At 42.4% G+C, this 26,085-nt stretch overlaps 1 protein-coding gene across 7 annotated transcripts in view; it reads right to left on the bottom strand.

Annotated features, from left to right (window-relative positions):
• scn8ab (sodium channel, voltage gated, type VIII, alpha subunit b) overlaps positions 1-25,854 on the bottom strand; it is a 50,664-nt gene extending 24,810 nt beyond the window's left edge. For 2 of the 7 annotated variants that reach the window (XM_077014633.1, XM_077014637.1), the window contains exons 1-14: positions 25,725-25,854; positions 20,035-20,378; positions 14,049-14,166; positions 13,266-13,356; positions 12,904-13,032; positions 11,416-11,507; positions 6,899-7,123; positions 6,719-6,782; positions 6,372-6,513; positions 5,934-6,140; positions 5,498-5,776; positions 2,587-2,907; positions 555-687; positions 206-444 (exon numbers count right to left, since the gene is read on the bottom strand). In XM_077014633.1, the coding sequence (XP_076870748.1) occupies positions 206-444; positions 555-687; positions 2,587-2,907; positions 5,498-5,776; positions 5,934-6,140; positions 6,372-6,513; positions 6,719-6,782; positions 6,899-7,123; positions 11,416-11,507; positions 12,904-13,032; positions 13,266-13,356; positions 14,049-14,166; positions 20,035-20,316 (2,322 nt within the window). In that variant the 5' untranslated portion in view covers positions 20,317-20,378; positions 25,725-25,854. Of the gene's footprint in view, positions 1-205; positions 445-554; positions 688-2,553; positions 2,908-5,497; positions 5,777-5,933; positions 6,141-6,371; positions 6,514-6,718; positions 6,783-6,898; positions 7,124-11,082; positions 11,175-11,415; positions 11,508-12,903; positions 13,033-13,265; positions 13,357-14,048; positions 14,167-20,034; positions 20,379-25,724 lie in introns of all 7 variants that reach the window. The other 5 variants (XM_077014630.1, XM_077014634.1, XM_077014632.1 and 2 more) reach the window with 3 other exon arrangements.
• Between the last annotated feature and the right edge of the window lie 231 nt (positions 25,855-26,085).

Genomic DNA, 26,085 nt, shown 5'->3' with positions numbered 1-26,085 from the left:
GACTGAGCGTGGCAGACGGGTCACGGTGTTGCTGTGAGAATTGAGCTTAGAGCAGCTTTGTTTGGAATTTTTCATCAAGTCAAGATCGCAGAAAACACACTGTAACACTGTGTCGGGTCTACAGTAAACTGGTTCAAACAGAAATTGTATGAATTGTAAATGAATGACCTTATGCATTTTGCAAAGAGGTTAATAAAAATCTTACCAGGTTTCCATCAGATAGCACTTTCTCAAATTGTGGCGACATAGGGTAGTGTTCCATGGCCATGAAGACTGTGTTTAACACAATGCATATTGTGATGGCTAAGTCCACAAATGGGTCCATCACTATTAAGTTCATTATCTCCTTTACTTTCACCCAGAGCGGACAACACTCCCAGATCAAAAATGTGTTGGCAAACTTGTACCAGCATGGCGGACACTTCCTTTGAGACTCTTCCAGTTCTGAGGGACAAACAACACAGGAAAAGCAAGAGTTAAAAGAGCTAATGGATTGCTTTTTGGGGAAGAGCCAAACTGTGAAGGAGGTGGTGGTTTGAACGGGAGAATAGTACCCTCCACCAGTGTGTTAGTGATGACAGTCATCACACTGTTAGCACGCTCTTTCCTCCCAAAAGACGTATTGAGCTGGTCCACTGACACCATGAGAGAACCTGAGTGCTTCCTCTTTATATCTACCTCTGTGGTCTGCAGGATGAGGGGATGGAGAAGAGAAAGACAGGAGAGTGTGAGTGGCCAGATGTCAAATATATGCACCCTCACCAAACACAGTGATCAATTGGCATTACAACGACGCCATGTTCAAACTCTAAGTAACGTCACCATCTTAAGATTCTCCTGCTTTAAGATCTGTGATTTTGATCACTGACTCCTACTTGCTGTCATCCACTAAACCTCAACTAATCCACTAAACCTCAACTAAACTCACACAATATCACCTACTGGCTTCCATGTTATATAATAATAACAGTTCTAGTAAAATAGTAAATAATTCTCTTGCATACTAGAAGTTCCAATCTGAAATAAAGATCTGCTCAGGTTACATTTTTGAAGCCATTTGCAAGGGAACTTTCCAGATGGACTAACTAAGGACTTTTCCATCTACTACTGTTATTCCACTATTCCATTCATAGATGGATTTCTTCAATTACCTAATGGAGCTTCAACTATCTTAAAATAACTCCTTTTCAAAATATTGGACTCTAAATTAGGCTCCGTTCTCATTCTTCTCCAATACATTTTAAACAACTGTTTGTCCAGAAGGTCTGATATGTTATCTGCACCAGCCGCTCTCTGACATCACTCTTCTACAAAACATCTAGAGGAGAACAGTGCTACCATCAATCTACCAAACTCTGAAGAAACGTGAAAGCAAGGCGATTACACTTGATTACACTCCTGTCTCCAACACAACATCAGCATGCACAGACATGCACTCAAATTCAAACAAGACTAAGGCCCAGTCTCCACTGCCACATCCTTCTATAATGATGAATTCTTACATTCATGTCCTTCATTTAATCTTACATTAATGTATTTTATTTGTAGGTTTATTGCATGAATATTTAGTCCTTAGTTACAGCTCAGGAAGTGATTGCATGAATGAATCACAGGAATTTCATTATTTTTGTGAGATACAACTATGATCTGAAATCAGTTCATACTCTAACTGTCCAATCATTACCAATTGATTTACATAATTTCAGTAATTATACAGAATATAATTTCAATAATACTTTACATAAAATTCATTTCAGTTATATGTGTGGTGAACATGGATCAGCTCTGCGGAAGCTGGGCCCAGTATCATGCATCAACCAGAGTTAAAGGCATTGCCTAAACAGAGAGTATAAGGAAGTCAGTCTACCATGCTAACTAGGATGAAAGAGAGTGCTGTTACTGGAAAGGTTAGGAAAGTTTTAGCTTGCATCACACTTTTTAGGTAGGGAAAATGAAGACAGAAACGAAAGGAGAAGGACAGCAGACTGGGCCTAAAGTTGCATGTTCGTGGGAGAGGTGGCCATAGTGAATACATGGAGGAAATCCATACTGTGGTGTAGCTTCAATGAACACTGCTAGTATAGGGCAAACGAACGCATTGCTAAGCTAACTGACGACCATCTGTGTTTGTCTCTTGATTATCTTTGAACGAACAAAGAGAAGATGAAGTTATTGACATTAGTTTTGTGACAGGAGAGACGTTAACGGGTAAGAGATATGGAGCATATGCAACAAGGGACCTCTCTACATTGTCTCGTCTCATTGGTCGTGCCATTCATAGCAGCACATTGCGTGTAGGGTGTGGGGACTGGTGGGGTTGGTCAGAACGTATCACAACTTGCACGGGAATAGAAATAGAGAAGAGGGAGAAGAGGAAACCATTACAAGTAGAAAAGGGGGGGGGGGGGGTATAAACCAAGTCCAAGAAATTCAGTGCCAGAGGATGGAATCAAGGCCAAAAGGTCAGAAGGTCAGAGAAAAGGAATGAGGAGTAAAGGTCGGCCATTGGTGTCATGCCTATACTGTGAACCTTCCCCCCGTGGACGTCCTTACACTGTCGTCAGAGGCTGCCTTATCTATTTTCACCTCAGGCAGAAGCCGACCAGGCCCTGGCCCAATCAGAGACACCACGCCATTGCAGTCCACCGTGCTGTTCCGCTTGCAGCCAGAGTGTGGCGCCAGTGGGTTGATGCGTGAGGAGCCCTGGCTGTAGCCGCTGTAGCTGTTGCGTCGGTAGGGGATGAAGAGAGAGCCGCGGCGGTCCTCGCTCTCCTCCACCGTGCTGTGCTCGTCGTCGGCGAACTCGTTCTCAGAGCCCACGTCTCTCGAGCGGCCCTTAAAGCTGAAGATACTGCTTCTGCTGTTGTGACGGGACATGAAGGGTGAGCCAGGGATGCTCAGCAGAGACTGGAGTACCGGGAAGAAGGACACACACACACACACACACACACACACACACACACTCATTGTTTGATCAGCTGAAGAAAACATTTCTCCTCCTAGTGGCAAACCCAACACCCAGAGGACAGCAGTTATTTCCTAGCATGTCGAAAACATTTACAACGAAAGACATGAAACCCAAAACCTACTATTGTTTTAAAAGCAGAAGACAATGCGTACAGACTTTGATTTGAAGTAACCTATTTTGGTACCTTCTAAACTTGCTTGCATCTAACCTGCTGGCTGATTATGACTGTTGAGGCACCATTTGATTTCAGATGGTAGCCTGCATCGGTTTTCAGCTAAAGGGTGAAATTATTTTTGATAATAAAATTCTAATACTGTATGTTAGCTAATATTGGTTCAGAGCTGCTGGCAAAAAAACTGCAGCTTTCGCTCCTAGCTGAAATCTACAGATGACAGTGTTCTAGATGAAAATCAGTGCTATTACAGCGTGTTAGCTGCTAGCTAAGATTCACTGATAGTGCAGAATGCTGGATGCTAGCGCAGGCATTTCTGCTGCGGTGGGCCTGAGTGGCCCGTCTCTAATGGGGTGGGTGAGCACTGCAGACTCAGTCCAGCAGAGACAGCCCAAGCGCCCTCTCAGCAGAGACTATTTCACTTATGGAGAAGAGTGGGATTGATCTGGTTAAGTGGTCAGCTCTGCATTGCTGCATTAGCAGATATGAGAGGAGGTATCAAGGAACAGGCCTTAGTGCACTGGCACATCCTATGTTTGTGAGAGAATACAAAGGAACAACTTGAGACTGTGGATATATAATATGTATATGGTCATGCAAATGTAGCTAGACCTGATAAGGTGTCAATTAACTCCAGACGAGATCTAATAAAGCAAACACACACACACACACACACACACAAGAATCAAGCAGAGGTGAAATTACATGATGTTGTAAACCTCCAGCTGGACCTGGATTTACGTGGATATGTAGATACTTTGGGTGGGTATCTGGGCTGTGGCCTCTGCCCATAGGTTTGCTGTGTTCAGCAGGAGATAAAAGATCTCCAGAAGCAAAATAAATCATTCAGGTAGGATCAGTGAACACCCCCCGACCACACACAGCAGCAGACAGGCATGTGCTTGCACTAAGTGTTTATGCGGCCCTTAGGGCCTGCCCATGATTTAAACAGTTTTCATAACTACATGCATCACAAACGTAGATTATAGAAACTCATCAAGCAAGCACCTTGAGATGTACATTTGCACATACATCACACACACATGAATAAAAATTGTTATTAGTAGCATAGAGATCAGGAAGAGCAGAGAAAGACATATTGTATTTTTACCCTTATTACATTAAAGGGGATTTGAAAATTAGAGAAAGATGGAGAGATAAAAGAAATACAGATAGTGTAGATAGATGAATGGGCAGAGGCGTTTCCTGTGGTCTCTGGGCCCAAGGCTGGTGCACTTTGTCTAATCACAGATGTGAAACGAATGATGACTCATCAAGAAAGGAGCAGAAATGGCACAGCACGGCTAGCTGGAGGAAGGGGGCGGGGCCTGTCTGGGAGGCACCTGAGTCTACTACAACCAACAGACAACAGCAGCTTTTAGTCATCATCAGCCAATGGAATGCAGGGTGTGCCAGCCCAGAACCAGCCCGGGATTACCAAGCCATTTTTGTTTTATGTCAATTTTATGACCTTTTTTCATTTATTCTCTCTCTCTCTCTCTCTCTCTCTCTCTCTCTCTCTCTCTCTCTCTCTCTCTCTCTCTCTCTCTCTCTCTCTCTCTCTCTTTCTCTACTCTTATATATTTATGCATGTACTCCATTGTGAGACTACTTTATTTAGAAATACAAAAATATATAAGAACATACATTTAAATCTGCATTTGAAAGTTTGGAAATGTAACTATTGCTATTACATTTTGGTGTTTATCTCATGGTTGACGGATGATGCTGTAATATGGAACTTTGCACTGAAAGAGATGCTTGTCTATCTAGCTCTGTAATGGGTAGAGCTTAAATAGCTCACATTCACATTCTGATGGTCCATTCACCGCAACTAATAGCAGAATCAAATACTAAAGGGAACACATTATTCAACCTGACTCTAAATGACATGGCTCAGTTCAATTTTTCTACCCGTGGCTCTCAAGGTGTTCTGTGGTCTTCTGAAGTTAAAAGTGAGAGCAACAGAGGGCTTTAAAGCCAATATAGACCTATGGATCCATCCATCCAACGGGTTTGTGTATGTCGGGTGTGCTGCCTGTCGTCAAAGGCAGCAGGTGGACAGTGTTACAGGAACATGTACGAGAATAATCTCCTAATGTCATTGTCACGAACGGAAGGTTAAGATACGGCCACTTCATGTTTAGTCTTCTCTGTTTAAGCAGTTATTATTTTTGTTTTGTTTACTTTTGTTTGTTTACCTGTCTCTGGCTTTAATACAGTATATACGAGACAGCCATGAGAGATATACCTGCTCCTATGAAGAGGGGAACCTAGACACAGAACACACCTCAACCGGCCGTCAAACGCCTGCGATGTAGCGGCCGCGTGAGCGCCACACGCCGGGACCCTCTCACCTGGTTCATGATGGACGTCTTCCTGCAGAGCCTGTTGTCAGGGAAACGGAAGCGGCTCCGCCTGCTGCCGTCATCCGACTCGGACTTCACCACCTTCTCGCTGTCGCCCTTCTCCTTCTCCTGCTCCTTCCTCCACTTCTTCTTCCGGTTGCGCCGCTCCTTGGCGCTCTTGGAGCTCAGCTTGGACACCTCGGAGGAGCTGCGGGAGAGGCGTCCTCCCCCGTCGTCCTCCACGGCGTCCTCCGACACCGTCCCCGCCGATGTTGCCATGGCGTTGGCCTGAGTGAGAAAGAGGTGGGAGAAAAGGTAAAAAAAAAGAGGACTGGGAGGGGGACTGTGTGTGTGTGTGTGTGTGTGTGTGTGTGTGGGTGTGTGTGTGTGTGTGTGTGTGTGTGTGTGCGTGTGTGTGTGTGTGAAAGAGTTTGTGTGCGCATGCCTGTGCCTCCTCTTGCTGTTTCTTGAGCTGTTCCAGCATGGCCTTAAACTCCGCCTCTTTCAGCTCCGCCTCCGCCATGGTGGCCTGGTTCTGCTCCTCGTAGGCCATGGCTACCACAGCCAGGATCAAGTTCACCAGGTAGAAGGAGCCCACAAAGATCACCAGTACGAAGAAGATCATGTAGGTCTTCCCCGCAGCCCGCAGAGTCTGAGAGAGATGGAAAAAGCTTTAGGACAGGCAGCATTTCACTGATGTTTGGGCTGTAGCAGTGAGGATGTAGCAGTGAGGATGTAGCAGTGAGGATGTCTCCTTGTTAGCATGAGTGCAAGGCCAATACGGCAACTGTTGTTTTAATGGCTTAATTGAAGAGTATACCACCTAATTTATACATCAGGCATATGGACAAAAGACAAGCAGAGGAAGCAGGAGAGCACACACCAGCTGGTACAGGTTTTCCCAGAAGTCCTGTGTCATGAGTCGGAAGAGAGCCAGAAAGGCCCAGCCGAAGGAGTCAAAGCTGGTGTAGCCGTAGTTAGGATTACGGCCTGCTTTCATGCAGGTGTAGCCCTCTGGACACCGCCTGCAATGCCCACGTTCCATAAGCGTACAGTAACACACTAGTTTGATGCAATAATCAAAACCAGGATGTAAATATGTGTAGTGTAATACCTACAATGGGTGTGTGTGTGTGTGTGTGTGTGTGTGTGTGTGTGTGTGTGTGTGTGTGTGTGTGTGTGTGTGTGTGTGTGTGTGTGTGTGAATGCATGCGTGTCTGTAAGCCTCACCCTGAATCTGAGCTGTTTCCACATAATAAAGCATCTAACATTCCAGGCAGGAAGTAGAAGTTGGCTGAAACAGGAAGAGATGTCCGTCATATTATTTCTTTGAAAGGTGGATAGCTTTGTTCATTTAACCATGTGTCTGACTTCTCTTGTTTTTCAAACCCAAGAAAAGCAGTCACTCACTGTCATTCATGATATATTCTCCAAAGTCAAAGCCCCTGCTCCCATTGGACAGGTAGGTGATTGTTTGATTGCTGATTGGCCAGATCACACACTTTTGCCGGAGGTTGCCCATAAAAAGTTGAAGGCCAATGAGAGCGAATACACTCAGACAAAAGACAGTCAGAATCATCACATCAGACAGCTTCTTCACTGACTGGATCAGAGCCCCCACAATGGTCTTCAATCCTAGAAGATGAACATACACACATACTGTGGTGTTGCACCAGCTCAACACACACACACACATACCTGTGTGGTGATCTGGCTTTTGACACACAGAGCATATTAGTGTATTTGAAAACAGCCATACTGTACTTACCTGTAGGATTACATACAAAGTGTACTATACGCATTCATAGAATTTCTAACTTGCAAAATACACACATAGACATTTAGCAGAGATATTCTTGAGCTTTGCTCATCAGAAATAATATTGTACTACTAATAAATGTAATAATAAAACCTTTCTTCTTTTCTCATTACAATTCATTTCTGTCTCCCTTCCTCACAAAAGACATGTACACATATACATCAGAAAACATTTAGGTTTTTGAGGTTTCACACAGAAAGATTACAAGGTCTGTCACTCCTAATGGATTCTCCACACAATATAAAGTTGAAACAAACATTGTGAATTTGGTTATTTTATTTAAGTATAAGATTTTATGATTTATTAATTACCCAAAGACTAAGGAAGTATTTGGTACCATTTTCCCTCTGAAATTAATTTGAAATGAAAAAGGATGGACAAATAAAAAACAAAAACACCATACAATGTATAAATATTTTAAAGTTGTCAATATACATTTAAATTGAAATAAGTAAATATCTAAACATTATATTTTTTAACATATGCTATAACATTATAAAAATAATATTCTTTATAACTAACTAAACTAACTAATAAACAAATAAACAAATATAATTATTCATTTAGTTCTGTATATAGGGTGTGTCTGCATAATAAAGCCTTTGTATATACAACTGCAGTCTACTCCTGATCCCCTTTATTCATAGCAAGATGAAAATCAAGGCATTCATAATGACACCAAAATATGCACTTCCATAACTACATGGCACAAGGTGATTAAAACAATGCTGTACACGGCCTACACTGAGTGGTTTGTACTTTATGTCACAATAACAACCATGTGATCTTTAATAAACTATGTACGTAAAATAGAAACATTTTAACATAGTCTTATTATCTTCTTTCTTTAGAGTTTTAGGTGTTTTTTTTTTAGAGAAACTGCCCTATTTAGAAATCTAATACTCTTCTTTCATGATGTCGTTCTCCTTTGTTAAACATTTGTGCTTCTCTTTCTCTTTCAGTCTTTTTTTGGACAGCTAGCTGGGAACAACAAAATTAGAATTGCTTAAGATGACACATCGGTTTTGTGGGGCTAGCAAGATTTCAGTTCAGAGTGTGACAGACCTTAATGTTGCAAATGAATTAAAATGGAAAATGTTACATTTTAATTCAAGTCTAGTTTATTCAAAGTACACATCTATTTTTATTTGGCTTTTCCATTTTTTATCTATTTTAATCTACTGCTTTTGAGCCTTTCAGCATAATCCATGGAAGGCTACAGGATCATTTAACTAACTCATTTTTTCAAATGCAGAGAGATATTTCTACTGAATGGATAGCATTTTGTACTAAGACTAGATTTACTTGACATTTACATATGGAGAAAAAAATTCTTAGTAAAAGTTACTGAAGAAGAACTCATATACATACATTAGAATGTCATTTATGTGATGGATCTAGCATTACATAACAGCAGAAGTGAAGCAAAAATGAGGACATACAGTTTTAAAAAATAAATCATTACATTAAATCAAGATCTAAATATATGCACAAAATTATGCACGCTTTACAGTCATGGTTAAAACATAGGGCTGCAAAATGATCTTCACGCCATGCGTAAGAGGGGAGATGGCACTGCCAGATTATGCTACATATGTAAGAGGGGAGATGGCACTGCCAGATTATGCTACATATGTAAGAGGGGAGATGGCACTGCCAGATTATGCTACATATGTAAGAGGGGAGATGGCACTGCCAGATTATGCTACATATGTAAGAGGGGAGATGGCACTGCCAGATTATGCTACGTGTGTAAGGCAGGAAAAAAGCTGAACTGACCAGAGAGAAAAGTACAACTTTCAGCATCAGCATTATGACGAGCAACAGGACAGTGTGGACGTTGGACATGAAAACAGCTGAACACGGCAGTTTCTCTGAGCGACGCGGAAGATGCATTTTTAAAAAGGCTGAAATGCACGCCCCTCCCCCACCCACCCCCTCAAAAAAAAAAAACAAAACAAAAAGAAAACATCAACTTGACTGGAAGTTGAAGATTTGGTGTAGGCTCATGCTGTTTTCATATTAAACTTCCAAATGCAGTGCTGAAAATAGATGGTCTGTCATCAAAAATCTCCCTGGTTTTAGCGTATAGATTAGTAATTAATGCCATTGACCAATTATTCCTTATTTCACAGTTGTACTAAAAACTAAGATGGTAACAAATTAAGTATAATTTCGTTCATTGCATCATTTGAAACTAGAATATTGTTTCACGACATCATAATGTTTGTGTGGAGACCCCGAGGAGACACAAGGTGAACATCTTAGAAATACACATAAAATATATTCAATATTCAACACATTGGCAAAATACATAACAGAGCAGCACCACACACAGAAATGCAGAGAGCCGACACAGAGAGAGGAAGAGGAGGGCGGGCCAAGGGAGGAAGGAGCGCATGCAGGTCATTTAAACGCCAAGGCTGAAGGCAGTAACATCATCATCACCTCATCGTCACGGTGACAATGCCCTTTTGACTAATCATTTGTATCCGGAGAACACTTTACCCCATTTGTTTCCCAACTAATTTCCTCTTTCCTGTTGTTGGAGAGACACCAGATGATTGAAGAACTCCACTGTAAAAATGCTCATTGTCAGACGGGCCCACGTGTGATATACAGGACGTGCACAATCCGGGCACACGCTAGGTCAGCTGTGTGTGAGTGAATGTGTGCTCACTCACATTTGTAAATCTGCAAAGTTACTATTTCTCACACTTTCTCCTCTCTCTCATACACACACACACACACACTCAAAATGAAGCACCTGTATTAACTGCAAATTCCCTTCAAGTAAACCATATATTCTGATGTCTCTCTTTGTCTTTCCACTCCAAGTTCTTTAAAATAAGAATAAGGAGGGCTTTTAAAAACTGCATTTTGTAAAAATGTAGAAGGATGCAGAAATTCGAGAAAGCCGGTCGTGAAAAAGAACAAAAAAACAAACTAAAAAGCAGGTGTCTCAGAAAGCATCATGCAGCAGAAATGTTTCAAGCTAGGCTTGGCAGTCTTAGTGAGTGAACTACATTACCCACAAACATTACTACTGCTACTGACATACAAGAACTACATTTGGAGCCTTAATGAAATGTTCTAATTTCCAAATGTATGACATCTTACACAACATTATGAAATGCACATAGAAATGCTGTTATGCTTTGATGAATTTCAATTATCGAGCTTTGTGTTGCTCCATTAAAATGTCATTTTGCATTTTCTCAACACAGAAGACATTTGAAGCTAAATACTATATATTGTTACACAGGAGATGTTTGCATAAACACTTAAGAGATCCCTTTGTTTTCTATGTTTATCTTTTTCGGACACATCACAAATTTCTCCTCTGCAATCAGTGTCTCCATTGTAGTAAATGATGTAATTTTAGTCCTTATTTTCAACTTTTAGTTTATTACATTCATAAAACCCTGACGGAAACATTGATCGTATTTCAGGGGCTCCTCAGCCTCCAGTTACTGATGATCTGACATCAGTGGTCGGACAGCAGACTGCAAAGCCTATCAAAAATGTATTGCTACCATTTTTGATTGTTTTGTAAAAAAAAAAAAAAAAAAAAAGAAGAATAAACATAAATTCAGAATTAAATTAATGTATCGTTTCTGCAGCATCCCCTTTTCAAAAAACGTCCAAGTACAAAATGAAAAATATAAAAAAAAACTCAAATGAGGTTGATAATCGTAAGAATAATAGTAATCAATGAGAATCGCTTGCGTCAGCGCGGAAGCAGCTCAGCCTTCGTGTTTAAACGCGTTCTCACCTGGTATGACAGAAATAGTTTTGAGAGCTCGTAGAACCCTGAAGGTTCTCAGGGCTGACACATTCCCCAGATCCACAAACTCTGTTACATATCTGCAACAAGGGAGGATCACACACAGAACAAACACTATGACACAACACACACGACACGCACGACACACAACGACACGCCACTACCACCACCACTGCACTGGGAGGAAGACATCACGGACAGCCTGTCCAACGCGTGGAGGAAGAAAGGAACGGAGAAGGGAGGAAGGCAGAAAAGAGGAGTGCGAAAGGAGAGACAGCGAGCGGCGCCCTCTGCTGGCCCCGTGGCCTACTAGCTGCTTACCTGGGATTACCGCAACAGTTTTCAAAGCCCTCAGCACCCTGAATGTGCGTAGAGCTGACACATTGCCTAGGTTTACAAACTCTGTTATATACCTGCAGAATGGATCGCAACAGTTATCAGTTAAAGAGAGAGAGAGAGAGAGAGAGAGAGAGAGAGAGAGAGTGAGAGAGATGACAAGAAGAAAGATGGAAATAGGAAGAGGAGTGAGAAAGAGAAAAAAAATCAGCAACATATGGAAATCTTTATAAAGTATTTTAACAAAAATGATAAGTTGGCGTAGACTGTATCAAAGTATCTAATCAGTTCTGTATGTTCAAACCTACAATTGTTTAAGTTTCAGATGAGTAATGGCCATGTAAAATCTGAGGCATACTGGACAGATCATGGTGCGTGTGTCATGACAAATGTGAAGTCTGTTAGGTCTGCCAAGACCTGATCAGGACTGTATTCCTGAATGTTACTGTTTGGAAATCTACTGTTAATGTTTAGCTGCAGATCACATAGCAGCTATACATATAACAATTCATAAATATTACAGCATCATGTAGATGTTAAACATAAAAAAACAAAACTGTACCTCCAATGAAATATATATATATATATATATATATATATATATATATATATATATATATATATATATATATATATATATATATATATATGGAAACATTAATTAAACATTTGTTTAATTTTGTATGACTCTAAAGTAATTGTCAAACGTGAGAAAAACATAAGGACGAAGAGAGCAAGACAATAGCAAAGAGCTAACAGACACACACAAGGGAGCCAGACATTAAATCCTCTCAACGTCCTGTCTGCATGAATACTTGTTATGTACCTGTAAGGGCTGGGACAGAAAGCTCAAACATCCAAACACACACTGTCCTGCTTACACACAAACACACACAGACCCACCCTCGCTCCCTATCCCTAACACATGCACACACAAACACACACTTGCTCTCTGTCCCTCACAAACAGACACACAATTACACACACGCACTCACTCCCTGTCCCTCACACATACACACACACAAACACACTCTCCCCCTATCGCTGACACATACACATATACACAAACACACACTCACTCCATGGCCCTCACACAAACAACACAGACTCGCAAATACACACAAACACAAACAAACACATACTCGCGTGTGCAAAAAGAACCTCAATGCCTCCGATACCACCAACAACCTATGCGGAGGTCGTAGTGTCAGTGTGGATTTTTGCATCGTCTGTCAGGATGCACGAGGCTAGCACAATGTGGCAGGTTCTCTGTGCACACTGAGCCCACCACACCTGGGCAAGCTTTCCATGAACACGCTTTTCAATAATTACAGAAACACCTCCCAGCCAACATTAGCACATAAGGGCTGTCCACAGAAGTGTGTGCTGTGCACATCTGAGTCGATCAGGGCAGTAGGGAGTGACATATGCAGCGGGTGTAGTGCGGGCACTGTTCAGAGGGCTTTCACTTACGCCATAGAGATGACCATGAAGTCCAGCCAGTTCCAGGGATCTCTGAGAAACGTGAAGCCGTCTATACAAAAACCTCGAGCCACAATCTTTGTGAGTGACTCGAAGGTGTAGATCCCTGTGAAGGTGTACCTGGAGGAGAGGGAGAGTGTGAGTGTGTGTGTGTGTGTGTGTGTGTGTGTGTGTGTGTGTGTGTGTGTGTGTGTGTGTGTGTGTGTGTGTGTGTGTGTGTGTGTGTGTGTGTGTGTGTGTGTGTGTGAACATACCTGCCCTCCAGCATTCATTAGGTAGGAATTTAAGTGATCATGAATCTGAGGTTAAAGTTATGCAGAATAGAATAGAATAGAATAGAATAGAATACTTACTCTACTTGTTTGGACCATTCTGGGGGATTGCTGAATGTCATGAATACACAGTTGGTCAAAATTGTACACATAATGATCATGCTGAAAACTGTAGGAAAAGCAGTTAAGGAAATCACAGTACACAGAGTACACCCAGCCCCACACCACTGCAGCCCCACACCACTGCAGCCCCACACCCAGCCCCACACCACTGCAGCCCCCACACACCCGCACACGCTCAGTGGAACCGCATTCCACAGTGAAAATATTAATCAATGAAATGCACGTAACTGTGAAAATACAATAACAATTAAATAGCTCTAATGTAATGTTAAAGCGTATGTAATGTTTGAATACTGTAGACATACATATCAATCCCTGATAAGCACAACTTTACTATTGACCTTAGCAGTGATTACTAAGGTCAAAGGTGATCTTGAAATGCTGTAGGCACTAAGGTCAGCAATTGGTTTGTTTTGTTTTTCCCACAAGCCAAACAAAAGCAGAATGCCACATCTACAAAAAACATTAAAAACACCCCTGCATCCTATTTAATAGCAACTGCTTCATAAAAATGAATTATATACATACTGTATTCCTAATTTTATAACTTGCAATATAATCAAATAGTTAGATAAATACTGATAATGTAAACTATAAATAAAGGTATGGAAAACCCTTTATATAGTATATTACATATAATGTCAAATACAGAAGATGTGTATACAAGCAGCATGTCTGTGTATGCAGTTACAGCACAACAGCCTTGACAAAATAGTTGCATAACACACTGAAAAGGATATGAATGTATCAAAATTTTAATAGCTATTCGCCTAAACAAGCTAAAAGGGCTAATGATATACAACGATGGAGTGGCACTGAAGCGGAAGAGCGTTTTCCCTTTGTTTAGCACTATAAAGGTCTGTGCAGGAGAGAGAGAGAGACAGACAGAGACAGAGAGACAGACACAGAGAGACAGACACAGAGAGGCAGACTATTAGAATGCACATTAACAATGCACTTGAAATTGTTCAATGTTCACATTGCTGAATGTGTCTACACCCACACTCACATGACACACAAGCACAGTGTGTCCTAGGCAGTGTGAGGGCTGGGCGACGTTCTTGATTGTGAATGTTTAAACCCTTTTGCAACTTTGCATCTGCTTTTATCTTTATGGCCACGTCCACAAAAAGCACTTTGAGACTTTGAAGCGAATAAGAAAGTGACTATATAAACAAATCTTATCATTAGTGGCTGTCCTAGTAATAGTACTAGTATTAGCATTAGCATTATACTAACAGACAATAAAGGGTATATTTAAAAAGAGCAGATAAAAAGTATAGCAACAAAAAAACCTAGAAAAATTATTATACTAAAAAAATTATACTATATTATTTTTCATCTTTTTTTCTCTCGTTTTGCTCATTTACCCATGTCAAGGTCATTAACAACAAGCTTGCATATGACCACATGTTAACCACTAAAGCATTCCTCATGTTAATAATTGCAGAAGACCTGCAGGGTGTTCTGGCAAAGAGATGAACCACTTCCTGGAACTTATAGAGGCCCATACTAACGCTAATGCTAACTGCTAGCCTCACCATCAATCAGAATCAGGAAGTGCTGACTCTAGAGAGGGAGAGAGAGAGGGAGAGAGAGAGGGGGAGAGAGGGAGAGAGAGAGAGAGAGAGAGAGAGAGAGAGAGAGAGAGAGAGAGAGAGAGAGAGAGAGAGAGAAAAAAAGCCCTGCAAAGCTCCCTGGTGTCTGTACTTCCACATACAGAACAAAATTTCACTTGGACTACATCAGAACCTTTACAGCTCCTCATAAAAACTATGACAATAAGCTTCATTCTTACCTCACACAAACACACACACACACACACACACACTCTCTCTCTCTCTCTCTCTCTCTCTCTCTCTCTCTCTCTCTCTCTCTCTCTCTCTCTAACACACACACACACACACACACACACACACACACACACACACACACACACACACACACACACAGGGAAACACCACAGAGACATGTGTAGATGAGAATCTTCCTGCAATCTAATTAGATTAAAAATAGACAAAGAAGAGAAAAGACAGTGTGAGCTCCATCTTTCCTCTGCATCTCTCTTTCATTCTCTCTCTCCCTCTCGCTTATCCACTTCTCTTTCTATTTTCACTAGTGTCTTAGTCAAGTCATGCATCTGCATTTTTGTCTTGCCATTGTGTAATAAAAACCACAACACATTTGAGTAAAATCTAAAACTGCAAGACTCATAAGCCAGACAGAACACAACATGTCCTCAATGTAAAGACATCTGTCACTGAAACACGGAATCCCAAAGCATGTTACGATCTGTGAACAGCTCAGGAGGCTATGTGTGTTACTGAAAACTGAGAACTGACTTCCCCAGAGTCTCTCTCTCTTTCTCTCTCTCTCTCTCTCTCTCTCTCTCTCTCTCTCTCTCTCTCTCTCTCTCTCTCTCTCTCTCACACACACACACACACACACATACACACACACACACACACACACAGTGACAGACTGGGCTTCCTCTATTTCCTCATGCTCCTACACTCACACAGCTGCAGAGGTGCTTGTCCTTTACTTCCTCTGGCCTACTTACTGGAAACCGACCTCATCCTTATCATTACATCACCTGTTATTAATATATACGTCCTACAGAATAGAAGTGTGTCTTTGTAGCAGGCTGTTCAATAAGGCTAAAGAAAAGGTCAGATTATTTTTAATCCTCAAATAAACAAGAACATGCCACATGCTAAAAGAGCACAGTCATCCTATAGGGACGTTCATATGAAACCGTTACCGTGGCACCAATAGCACCCAGAGCCCTTGGCTGAGAAGAACAGTGATTAGCTGCTCCCTTCACAAACAGTGAGCTGCAATTTGCAGGTAGAGCAGACAAGGCACACACACACACACACACACACACACACACACACACACACACACACACACACACACACACACACACACATACACACAGACTCTCCGATTCTGCTCTTCATTTGAAAAGAAGGAAGTGTGCTAGGGACCAGAGAGGGCAAGAGGGGAGAGAGGGAGAAAGAGAGACAGAGAGAGAGAGAGAGAGAGAGAGAGAGGGAGAGAGAGACAGAAAGAGAAAGAGAGAGGGAGAGAGAGATACAGAGTGAGAGAGATCTGAGGTGTCCCAAGCATCTCATCAACTCTACATTACTGATCAAACTTAGAGCGAAACGTAAAGAGACAACACTTCTCAAGCCCGTTTTACTGGACATCATATGCATAGACAGTTCAGAAAAATACTTATAATTACTTTGAGTGGCTTTCTGATTACAGTTATTAATTGTGCTTAACACTGATGGTTTTAAACTGCAGCCCCAGTGCACTGTGTACCATCTAAGGCAGGGAGGAGAGGAGAGGTGTTTGGGTCATGGTTAACCTGGGCCTAATATTACAGAATATAGTGAGAATAATAGATGAAGAATAAAAAGGGAAGACTCGAGGAAATGGAGGTGATTGGAGGCAGTCATGAACGAATATTGGTTGTCTATGTGTGTGTGTGTGTGTGTGTGTGTGTGTGTGTGTGTGTGTGTGTGTGTGTGTGTGTGTGTGTGTGTGCACGCATCTTTCTTTCTGCTGAGTTCACCCTCCAGCCGATAAGTACTCATATTCTATTACAGATCTCCACACCGAACTGTAAACTGGACACAAGTCACCTCTGAGGCCGTACCGTTGGACAAGGTTACAGAGCCCATGTGCACCCCAGGGGCCACACACTCATCCAGCTCTCTCTGCCCTCCAGGGAAGGAGGGAATCAAAGGTGCCAGAGACACATGAGATGACAATCTTACATTAACAAGGTATTATGCAACAAAGCATCCCTCCCATGGTAATAGATCAGGCTGTCGGAATAACTTTCAGAAGCAGCTCTTGTAAATAGGATTCTCAATAGCGTTTGGAGTGAAAATAAACATGTTTGGAAAAATAACCAAATAAATAATATTAATAACTTTCAGAACATGATGCAATGTTAAAGCACCGTGCAGCTACGCCCAGGTCTAGCACCTCAGCCTGCAGCTGTCCTCATAAACATCTTCCAGGATTTACGGATCGCCTGTGAAGGAGCCGTGCTTATCATGGCCTCTCAGGCTGCTACGTCCTAAAACACAACCTTCCCTCGGAGATTCCAGTTCTCTGTCCACGGGCCTTCAGTTAGCGCTCAGTGATGCTGCAGGCTTATAAAAGCACTGCTATGTCATGGCTACTGCATTATGATTCATAATACAATCACACTAGTGCGTGTGAAGCTAAGCTAAGTCCCTCATTAGCACTGCTAAGGATGAATCCAAGTGTTGCCATTAGCAACACGCTAAATGCTCAAATGTCTCCTTAAATCTCTCACACCAACACATGAGCAACTGTACCATGACTGAGGGACTGGAGAGAAAGACGGAGAGAGAGAGAGAGAGAGAGAGAAGAGAGAGAGAGAGACAAGACAGACAGACAGACAGAGACAGAGAGAGAGACAGAGAGAGACGTGGGAAGTGGCATCTGGGATTTCCATGGCAGTCGTTATTAAGAACCACAAAGGTTTCAAAGAGGGAGTCATTTATATAACTACAGAAGGCCTGTGAGGCTGTGATTATTTCTCGTGCACTTTATCCTCCGATTTCCCTCTAGTTGGCAAACACATGCAGAACTTCACCTAGGTTAAAAATGAACGATAATGGGACAACTGATATGGAAAGCTTACAAAAGCAAAAGTTTCAGTTTCAGCTTAAAGCTATAATTCTTATGTACCACCTTTAGAACCTCACAGCTATAATTCATATATACCACCTTTAGAACTTCACAGCTATGTCATAACACCATTTCAGGGTCATAATATAATTTTGACCAGAGTTGATTCGCTAAATGAAATTGTAATTAATATTTCATATCCAAAATTCTTAAGTTTAAGAAAATAATCAGGACATGATTTCCCAAAAGAATTGTAGGGTTGGGATCAATGTAAGAGAAGATAATCGTAATGCTACGGGGCTTATGGGAAATCCAACCAGACTGTTTCTAATATTATTCAGTAGAAAACATAATACCAGTGTTAAGTGACACCTACTGTGCACATGGACCCTGCTACAAATGCCCTGAACATTTGAGTACAGTCGACCACAACACTAAAGTACTGGACATAAAAATAACATATCATGTCTGTGAAATAGCACAATGCTATATGAACATGCATCAATACTGATTTTTAAATCTGTTATTAACATTAACTTAATGTTTCATAAAGGTTCATGTCTTTCTCAAACATCCACCCATAGAACACTATCAATATGAATCAGAATCAATATTATGATAGTATTCCACCCATAGAATTATTATTAGAAAATATTTTAGGAAGCACCACAAGCTGCATTTAGGTGCATGCTCACAAGTTTCTCAATAGGAGGATACAATTCCTCTCTAGTCTTTTAGAACCTTTTATTCAATTTATCCTCCTCTCTCCACTTCTCCACATTTCTCCCTCCACTTCTCCACATCCCTCCCTTCACTTCTCCACATCCCTCCCTTCACTTCTCCACATCCCTCTCTCCACTTCTCCACATCCCTCTCTCCACTTCTCCACATCCCTCTCTCCACTTCTCCACATCCCTCCCTTCACTTCTCCACATGCCTCCCTCCACTTCCCCACATCCCTCTCTCCACTTCTCCACATCCCTCTCTCCACTTCTTCACATCCCTCTCTCCACTTCTCCACATCCCTCTCTCCACTTCTCCACATGCCTCCCTCCACTTCCCCACATCCCTCTCTCCACTTCCCCACATCCCTCTCTTCACTTCTCCACATCCCTCTCTCCACTTCTCCACATCCCTCTCTCCACTTCTCCACATGCCTCCCTCCACTTCCCCACATCCCTCTCCACTTCCCCACATCCCTCTCTTCACTTCTCCACATGCCTCCCTCCACTTCCCCACATCCCTCTCTCCACTTCCCCACATCCCTCTCTCCACTTCTTCACATCCCTCTCTCCACTTCTCCACATCCCTCTCTCCACTTCTCCACATCCCTCTCTCCACTTCTCCACATCCCTCTCTCCACTTCTCCACATGCCTCCCTCTACTTCCCCACATCCCTCTCCACTTCCCCACATCCCTCTCTTCACTTCTCCACATGCCTCCCTCCACTTCCCCACATCCCTCTCTCCACTTCTCCACATCCCTCTCTCCACTTCTCCACATGCCTCCCTCTACTTCCCCACATCCCTCTCCACTTCCCCACATCCCTCTCTTCACTTCTCCACATCCCTCTCTCCACTTCTCCACATGCCTCCCTCTACTTCCCCACATCCCTCTCCACTTCCCCACATCCCTCTCTTCACTTCTCCACATCCCTCTCTCCACTTCTCCACATGCCTCCCTCTACTTCCCCACATCCCTCTCTTCACTTCTCCACATCCCTCTCTCCACTTCTCCACATGCCTCCCTCTACTTCCCCACATCCCTCCCTCCACTTCTCCACATCCCTCTCTCCACTTCTCCACATCCCTCTCTCCACTTCTCCACATCCCTCCCTCCACTTCTCCACATCCCTCTCTCCACTTCCCCACATCCCTCCCTCCACTTCTCCACATCCCTCTCTCCACTTCTCCCTCTCATCACCTCTCGAGAGCTGCATTTTGGTCTCCTATTCAGTTCGCACTGGGCGTGATGCAATAAAACTTCCTCCCTACCAAGGAGGGAGGGGACAATTTGGCAGGACAAGTGGGGACGACAGCTCACTCACTTTTTTGTTCAGATAGAAGGGGTCCAAGTCCTCCAGAGGCACAGCCACCATATTTGAAGGGACGTCCCCATAGATGAAGGGTAAGCTCTTCCCTGCTTCCAGGTCACTGTTGGGTTTAGGGCCGCTGTCATCATCATCGTCGCGGTGGCTGCTGTCAGATCGGGGCTTGACAGGTTTCTTCTTCTTCTCCTCAGCGATGCGCTTTTCGATGTTGGCCAAAGACTCCGGGGTGAACTTCTTGAAGCTGTCGGGTCCTGGGGGTGCGAGCAGTGGGGCGGCCATATTGTCATCCTGCAGCAGAGCCCTCTTTATTTAGAAGCCAGGCAGGATAGCCAGTGGTGAAGCTGAGGTGAAGACAGCAGAGACAGAGAAAAACCGCATCAGAAAAGACATTTTTTTGATCATTTGGATTGTCATTATCATTCTGATCATTTTTGCATTATATTTCCTCATATAATGTTCCATTTAAAAAATGTTTGCTTTGGCTTTTCAAAAATTCCGAAAAGGGATTTACAACACACACTCACAACATAAGAGTACCTTACCATATAAGAACACTTACTAACATATAACACACTTAGGTTAAAATAAATCAAAGGTTAACATAAACATCATCAAGTAAATGTGCATGTCAAGGCAAATTTGCACACCTTCATATTCTGGTCATTAACTTTAATACACTATAACACTACCCATAATAAATACAAATAATAAATACAGAAATGCTAAAGATTTCTGTCTGCCTCTCTCTCTCTCCAAAACACACACACACACACACTTTCATTACACTCATTAAGAAGTGGATGACCAAGCACAATGATACCACACTCACTGTGTGTGTATGACACCACACTCACAGTGTGTGTGTGTGTGTGTGTGTGTGTGTGTGTGTGTGTGTGTGTGTGTGTGTGTGTGTGTGTGTGATAGAAAGGGAGTAAGGATGACAGACAGAAAACACAGAAGAAGAAGCAGAAGAGCTAACGTCACGTGACTACACCCTGGACTTTACTCTCATGCTAATTTAGAGCATTTAATGTCACATGACTACACCCTGGACTTTACTCTCATGCTAATTTAGAGCATTTAATGTCACATGACTACACCCTGGACTTTACTCTCATGCTTATTTAGAGCATTTTTGCCTTTTTGATCACTTTCACAATTTCACCATTAAATTCTAATTTGGTAGGCTATAGACATTTAACCAGCAATGCAAACTCACTAGCATATAATAGGGCTGCTCCTGTGTTTCCTATGAATACAAGTGATTTAAGGTACAGCACTGATCAGCTGTGCTAGATGATGTAGCAAAACTGAATGTGGAGTAACACCCACACAGATCACATAATGTCTGCTGTGTAAACCTGAAGAAAAGTTGAATGTTACATTAAAAATTACTTTCATGACTAACAAAGTAATATAACACCTTACTGTTATACATGGGACATGTTGTTGCAGACACAATGCAAAGTTACAGATTTTAAACTTATAACAATTTCCTGCACATGAATGACAACTTGTCTGCTATTTGGGTATTTAAACTTCAGTGTTTAAGAACTCATGGCCTGTGCTGCTGTAATGGGCAGCAGGAATGACTCTAGAATCAAACCAGCAGGAGTGACTCTAGAATCAAACCTGCAGGAATTACTCTAGAATCAAACCAGCAGGAGTGACTCTAGAATCAAACCTGCAGGAATTACTCTAGAATCAAACCAGCAGGAGTGACTCTAGAAACAAACCAGCAGGAGTGACTCTAGAATCAAACCAGCAGGAGTGACTCTAGAAACAAACCAGCAGGAGTGACTCTAGAATCAAACCAGCAGGAGTGACTCTAGAATCAAACCAGCAGGAGTGACTCTAGAATCAAACCAGCAGGAGTGACTCTAGAATCAAACCAGCAGGAATGACTCTAGAAATAAACTGCAAGGCTGCTGATTTGTATAGTGTTTCATCACGTCACTGAAATAACAGTCTGTGAACATATCTCTTTACCACCAATAGCTTTACTGTGGCAGTATTTTCTTTTCCCCTGACTTCCAATACATTTTGCCTGGGCTTTATTCCTTCATTTGATGGTCTTTTGTGTAAGTAACCTTAATGCTTAGTAAACTTAGTAAAAGCCAGAGTAATTTATTTCATCATAAAAGCAACTCTCCCAATGCCTATGTGAGACTTGCTTTCATGATGAAATATAATTATCAGTGAAATGGTCATGTAGAGAAAGGTTTCCAATATGAGTGAAGTTGCTCAGATACAAGTAAACCTTCAAGCATTAGTTGCCTATTAGAAAAAGTACCCCAGTAATCTCACCTTTGCACCTGTGCAAAGAGGTGGTTAGCAGATGTAGTTTTTAGCTCAGATATTTTAATAAGATCAGGCTCTGTGTGCGTGTGTGTGTGTGTGTGTGTGTGTGTGTGTGTGTGTGTGTGTGTGTGTGTGTGTGTGTGTGTGTGTGTGTGTGAAGTGCTGTGCTGGCCATTCAGTCTCTCCCTGGTGATGTCCTGCAGATGCTCCATGCCAAACTGGTTCAACAGACTTTTCTCACTATGCATTTCTTGACTTGAGTTACACATACAGTGGGTGCAGAAACCAGCTCTCATCTACTGATGCTCCTTTGGCATTGGGGATTTCAGCAGCCATGGATCAAAGACAGAGAAGTGTAGAGTCAGTTTTCTATGCGTGTATTGTCTAGAGAGAGGGGATTGTGAAATTTGTGAACTGTGAAAAACAGGTGAGACAAATCAAATTTACATAAATACAGAGTAATTCTGACCCAGCATTTTGCAACATTTACAACAGAAAACCCACCACATATATTTCATGTTTCTATATGAAGTAGATGGATTTTTTTGAAATATAAAATGCATGCAGTATATTGCACAATAAGTAAATACGTATCGTTTATTTAAGGAGTAATATAATATACATATTTTGCTTCATTTCTCTGTGTTTGTACTTAGCAATACGGTAGCTTGGCCATTTCAATGAATAAATGAATAATGCATTTTTCGGACACCGCTACACCTCTACCCCTACTGATCATCCGCACATTCACAAATAACCGCCGCTCCTAAGGCGCTTTCCACTATTTGTGCTCTAAGGGCACTTTAACGCAGCGACTGAGATGTAGTCTGTACCCGCTGTCAGTGCAGTCTGAGAAGTGGTCAATGCATCCTTAATACGTAATAAGGTTAATCAGCCCTGTGTCATCATTACCTACGCCTAAATTTGGGGAGTCCAAGCTGGGCTGTCACGTGGCGAAGTATCTCCTTTAAATGACGTAGCAAGTTATCAATTGCGATTAAGTAGGTTACTACACAAACAATTTGGGGTGGGCTTTAGAAACATGGCGATTAAATTGCTGCGTTTCAATACGCCTGGAAATAATCAGGCATCACACGGTCTGGTGGAACGAAAGAGCAAACTATAAAACGGTTTCAGGTTACAAACGGGCCGGTTCCAACCTCTAAATCTCCTTCCCTGGGATACAGTACAGACGGCACATTAAAGGAACCGCCGCTCAAGGTGATACACGAACGACACGCTGTGTAAGTCAGGCCCAGTCAGAGCAGACGAAAGCATTAATGATTACGATATTCTTAACCTTAGCTAATTTATGCGAGCAATCTTTCGTACAGTTGTTAGCATTATTCTATTAAAAAGATACTTTTTATGGTCTTTCAAATAATTGCATAGGCAATGTATTTCGTCATCAGACTATCAAGCCTTCGCATGTATAAAAAGACGGTATTCCGACAGACGTCTGACAAAATAATCGAAAAAATGTACATAAAAAATATAGGGGAACACGCTACTCACATGTGCGCCCAAATGTTAATTCTGTGTCTACTGTCATGCCAGGTAACCCAGCCTGTTGGAATGGTATGCGAAAAGAATCCAAAGTGCAAATATTCCTACAATGTTGCGTTCTTACCACGAAGAAATCCAGTCGTGTTAAATTTGTTACAGAACGTGCTAAATTAGCGCAGGCAGTAACCTATAGAATCCCAGTGTTTCCTGGATGCCATCAAAATCTCATGTCCTCAGCGGCGCTGTCCGTTTCAGCACCACTCCGCAGAAGCACTGAGCGAACGCTTGTCCTCTATGAGAAGAACGCATGCCAGACACTGTCCCGCGCCGTCAACCTTCTGAACTGAGACGTCATTTTTGTTTTTGAATCGGTATGTAGCCGGTAACGGGGACAAATGACATAGAAAGTGAATGTTCGGCGTGTGGCAAGATCGTGCGTCGCTACTGGGAGGGGAAAGAATCGATAGTGGAGCAATGCAACTGCGCGAGGAGGAGGGCATCAGGAAAAGAACCTACCCTCTATAACCTATCCCGCACAGAGAATTAAGTCATCGATTTAAAGTTAATCATTCATCTTGTGCTCACACACAAAGTATGCCGTTAAGCGTTATTAGAGTAGTGCCTTCGTCGGTGTTGTATTTTTTGCCAGTGCAGTGGCCATTAAGGAACATAACAGTACCCAGCGCCTAATGACACAGGTCATTCAAGGAAACCCTCATCGGGTCAACAAAAATGGCAGTTAATATAACGTGCAAAACTCAACGTTTCCATCGTCAATCAAAAACTTCGCCTTGGCCTTGTTTTCAAATTCATTCATCTCCTATACGTCCTCTCCAATTTCTCATGTTTTCTACCTGATCGTCATTACATGATTTCAGAAGCTCCAGGGCAGGAGCGCGTGCGATGATGCTTGTGTGTGTACAGGTTACGTACATGCGCTGGCTCCGGCGCGTGGGCCCCAGCCTCTGGACTAAAATACTGCAGTGGAGCTGAGGGGAGCTCGCGTAAAAGCACGAGCCAAGCAGACGATCAGTGCAACATCTGCGATTACTGGTAGCGAGAAAACTCAACGCCTCGGGTTTCCAGCCGTGACTTCTGAAACCTTACATCCGCGCTTTGACATTAGTATGCCAGCAACGTTTTATATTTGTTTTAATACTTAAGAACAGAGTCTTATGTAGTCCAGCACCACACCCGTGCGGTATGTCTGTCCTCTCCAAGATTTAGCCCGCAATATCACACAATGAAGATTTCGGCTCGATATGCTTTTGAGAAGAGGCAAAGTGAACCAGGGTTGGTGGTCCCAAATTTAACGACAAAACCATGCGAATTGCTAGGAGTCCAGCCCAAATAAGTATAGCGAGGGTGACTGAAGGGCTTAAAGGGAGGGGTGCGGGAGAGAGGAGGGCTAAGCCAGCTGGCACCTTAGTGGTATTTGATATTACGGTGTCATAACGGAGTCATAAATCAGAATAGAGTGATAAACATCCAATATCCTGCGCTGAATATTTTTTTCCCGCAAAGTATTCTCACGCACCAAACTTTGCGGCTGTCTGACTTGCCTGTCCCACTGTATGCGTATTCCACATTTCGACACACTGTAATGTCAGTCGTTCCAGTGCGAGGCCAACACCCTCATTTTACCGGTTTCAGACTTTTTTCGAATTGCAACAGGCTCAAACCACAGCCGTGTTTACTAGCGTTTTCCTGCGTATATGCTAGAGACCTGGCAGCAAGCCTATGCACATCTGTGAGCTGAAAAGATGCTGAGCGCGAGAGACTGCTCTGCGGCAGAGGAGTCCGAGTACCAGACATACGCCGGGTGGGTTATACCAGCCCCGAAAAAAACTTGCTCTATAATGAACAAACAGTCTACTTACTTTTCCCGCATTAAGAAAGATCCATACAAGTGTTGTGTTGCTAAGGATGTCGAAAGGACCCGGGAGAAACTGCGGATGTCGCCATATTGTTGCTGCTATCTTCCTTCCCAGTGCGTACGGCTAGCCTGCATAATTGATGACTCTCAGCAAATTCTTAGGGAACGTCTGCAAATATCCTGCTTTCGTACGGACCAAGAGAACAATTCTCCGAAAGCGCAACAAAATCATAACAATAAGTAATCTTAGTCACTTCTCATCAGAAGTTTAAATAAAGCTTGTTTTTTTTCTGGAATAGCCTGCAAAAATATTCACCGAAATGTAACGTGTATTATATGATCGTTTCCGGTTTATTTGTTATTAA

This window comes from Brachyhypopomus gauderio, chromosome 8 (genome assembly GCF_052324685.1).
Source record: "Brachyhypopomus gauderio isolate BG-103 chromosome 8, BGAUD_0.2, whole genome shotgun sequence".
Classification (NCBI taxonomy): Eukaryota; Metazoa; Chordata; class Actinopteri; order Gymnotiformes; family Hypopomidae; genus Brachyhypopomus; species Brachyhypopomus gauderio.
The sequence above is the reverse complement of the archived record's forward strand: the minus strand, read 5'-3'. Positions and strand labels throughout refer to the sequence as shown.